This window comes from Brachycentrus maculatus, unplaced genomic scaffold, assembly GCF_059751285.1.
Source record: "Brachycentrus maculatus isolate JH-2025_06_01 unplaced genomic scaffold, ASM5975128v1 h1tg002283l, whole genome shotgun sequence".
Classification (NCBI taxonomy): domain Eukaryota; kingdom Metazoa; phylum Arthropoda; class Insecta; order Trichoptera; family Brachycentridae; genus Brachycentrus; species Brachycentrus maculatus.
In genome coordinates, this window is record NW_028282775.1 from 18344 (window position 1) to 21366 (window position 3023).

At 38.2% G+C, this 3023-nt stretch overlaps 1 protein-coding gene across 1 annotated transcript; it reads left to right on the forward strand.

Moving 5' to 3' along the window:
- Positions 1-457: 457 nt before the first annotated feature.
- Positions 458-2353, forward strand: LOC148298267 (uncharacterized). Its single transcript, XM_088277002.1, has one exon. The coding sequence runs from the start codon at positions 458-460 to the stop codon at positions 2351-2353; it is 1896 nt and encodes a 631-aa protein (XP_088133128.1).
- Positions 2354-3023: the final 670 nt, after the last annotated feature.

The following is a 3023-nucleotide window of genomic DNA, read 5'->3' on the forward strand; positions in this document are numbered from 1 at the left end:
TCCATTCGCTTTATTTATATTAATTTTAACTTTCGCTTCGGCTGCTGCTTACTATACGAGTTATTAGATCTTCGGTTTCGGGGAACTGGGCATTGATCTGGCCATTAATCATTGATATTTATTGGCTTATAAACGACTATTTAAAGTGTTTGCCCGTTCAATATCTTTCTAAAAGAACATTTGCGTTTTCGTAAAGTTTGCTGTTTTATTTAGCCCAATGGTCAACGAGAAGATTCTAAAAATCATAAAATGTATCAGACAAATGATAACGTTAAGCCTATTCATAAGAGGGCTTTATAGCAATAAAAACCAGTGGCGGGATCGTTGAAGGGAGGGTAGCTCACTAAGAAAAAGATTGAAAAGTGTTGGCTAATAAAGTGCTCGTAATCTGTTGGATGGAGAAATAAAGGCATTTAAATACAGCAATATTTAATTTCTTTTACAATTTAATAAATTCATGGCTGAAACCAAAGATTTTATCAAGGGAGAAATATTCTCTCCGGAGTTTGATTTAGAAAAGCAATATGCTAAATATGAAGGAGTACTGAAGGGCGCCGAAATCGGAAAAGTAAGGACTCGATTCCCTCCTGAGCCTTCGGGATATTTGCACATCGGTCATGTTAAGGCTGCGCTCCTGAATTATCATTATGCGAAAATGTATCAAGGAGAAATGATCCTGAGATTTGATGACACCAATCCCTCTAAAGAAAAGCACGAGTTTGTCGAGTCCATTATCGAGGATTTGAAAACACTTGGAGTTTCTTGGGGCAGGCTAACATACACCTCTGACTATTTCGATATCATTATTAACTATGGGAAAGAGTTGATCAAGAAAAACTTGGCCTATGTCGACAATACTGATGTTGATACCATGAGAAAGGAAAGGAAAGAGAGGATAGAATCCGCGTGCAGAGGGTTTGCCATCGAAAAGAATTTGGAGATTTACGAGAAAATGATCAAAGGAGAGGCCGATGATTTTTGTCTCAGGGCGAAAATCGACATGAACTCCGATAATGGATGCATGAGAGACCCTGTTATGGCAAGAGTCAACAAGACTCCACATCAAAAGACTGGGAAAAAGTATTTTCTTTATCCCACTTATGATTTAGCATGCCCTATTGTGGATCATCTGGAAGGTGTTACCCACGCAATGAGGACCAACGAGTATGCAGATCGAATTCCGCAATACTTTTGGGTCATGGACTCATTAGGATTCCCCAGGCATGAGATATATGAATACTCGCGATTGAATCTCGAGTATACCTGCTTAAGTAAGCGAAAGCTGCAATGGTTCGTCGATGAAAAGCGGGTGGAGGGCTGGAATGACCCGAGGTTCCCCACAGTGCGTGGAGTCCTCAGGAAAGGAATCCGTATCGAGACTCTGACAGAATTCATGCTCGAGCAAGGGCCGAGCAAGAGATCTAACTTAATGGAGTGGGAAAAAATATGGGCGATTAACAAGAGAATAATCGACCCAATCTGCCCAAGGTTTTGTGCTGCCAAGGTCGAAAAGGCCAGCAGACTCAAAGTAATTAATTTTCCTGAAGAGCCAGAATGCGTTACTGTGCCTATGAGCAAACTCAATTTAGCCTTAGGCGATAGGCCTTTGTGGAAATCCAATAGCATTATTATTGATTTCAGTGACGCAGACACCCTCATGAAGGTTGGAGAGAAGGTAACTCTCATGAATATTGGAAACTTCATGATTCATTCAAAAGATCTTCAAGAAGATGGCTCTTATCTCATGACAGGAGAGTATCTTCCCGAGGATAAGGATTTTAAAAAGACTGCTAAACTAACTTGGCTGGCTGACGGGACTAATCTGCTCATCGCTGATCTCGTTGAGTATGACCATCTGATCAAAATCAAAAAGATTGATGAAGACACCAAGTTCGAGGATGCCATTAATGTGAATTCGAGGTTTTCCTCTCCTTACTATGTCGATTCTAATATTCGAACACTGAACGTTGGCCAATTTTTACAATTTGAAAGGCAGGGTTATTACAAAATCGATAAAATTGAGAAAGAAGGAGAAGACTTGAAATACACAATCATCTATACTCCCGATGGAAAGAAGGTTGGCTTGGGCTCAAAGGGCAACCAAATACAAGAGAAAAGTGATATCAAGCAAGAGACTCTCGAAGAAAAGGTTGAAGCTAAAAAAAATCAGGGCCAGAAAAATAAGAAAAAAGAAGAAGGGCCAGAAGATGAAGCCAAAAAAGAGAAGAAGGAAAAGAAAGAGAAGAAAGAGAAGAAAGGCAAAGATGAAAAAACGGATGCTGTCGAAAAGAAAGAAGTTGTAGCAACTGAAGTAAAAGAAGAAACTGAAAAGAAAGAAACAGAAACTCAATGATCATTCAAAAACAAATAAACAGTATTTATTGATTACAATAAATTTTAGAATTTAATATTCGCTCAATATTTCGTTTAACTTCAAAATATATAAGCGGATGAGTAACGCGCAAATGAAATAAATTCTTATGGAAGCAAAGAAAACTCTCGAGAGGAATCCTATAACTTCGGTCGAACTCAAAAATTATTTATAATATCAACATTCTAAAATCAGTGTAGAACATTCATCATCATGGGCATGCGGATTGTGCTCAACGTTAAAGTTTTAAGTTAGTAAATCTTTCAAAAACGCTTTCAAAAAGATGAATAAACTCGAACAGATCAATTATTATTTGATGAACGTGAAAAATGTATAGAAATTATTGACGGAGTGGAACAAAGTCGAAGGTCAATCTGCTTATAATTAAACAAAATAAAGCATTCCCAACCCCAACCCCAACCCCAACCCCAACCCAACCCCAACCCCAACCCCAACCCCAACCCCAACCCCAACAATCTAAATATTCGAAAGATAAAAGATAGTTAAAATTCTATAAACGTAATAAAAAATAGACTTAGAACACTATTTATTGCGAAGGTCGAAGAATGGTTAAAGCATGATTCTAGTGCTGGACCCAGTAAATGGCATACAAAATTAGTTGCGAATGAGTTAAAACTCTGCGAACTTAGAT

Coding starts and splice junctions, on each gene's coding strand:
- LOC148298267 (XM_088277002.1), top strand. CDS start 458: ATGGCTGAAACCAAAGATTTTATCAAGGGAGAAATATTCTCTCCGGAG.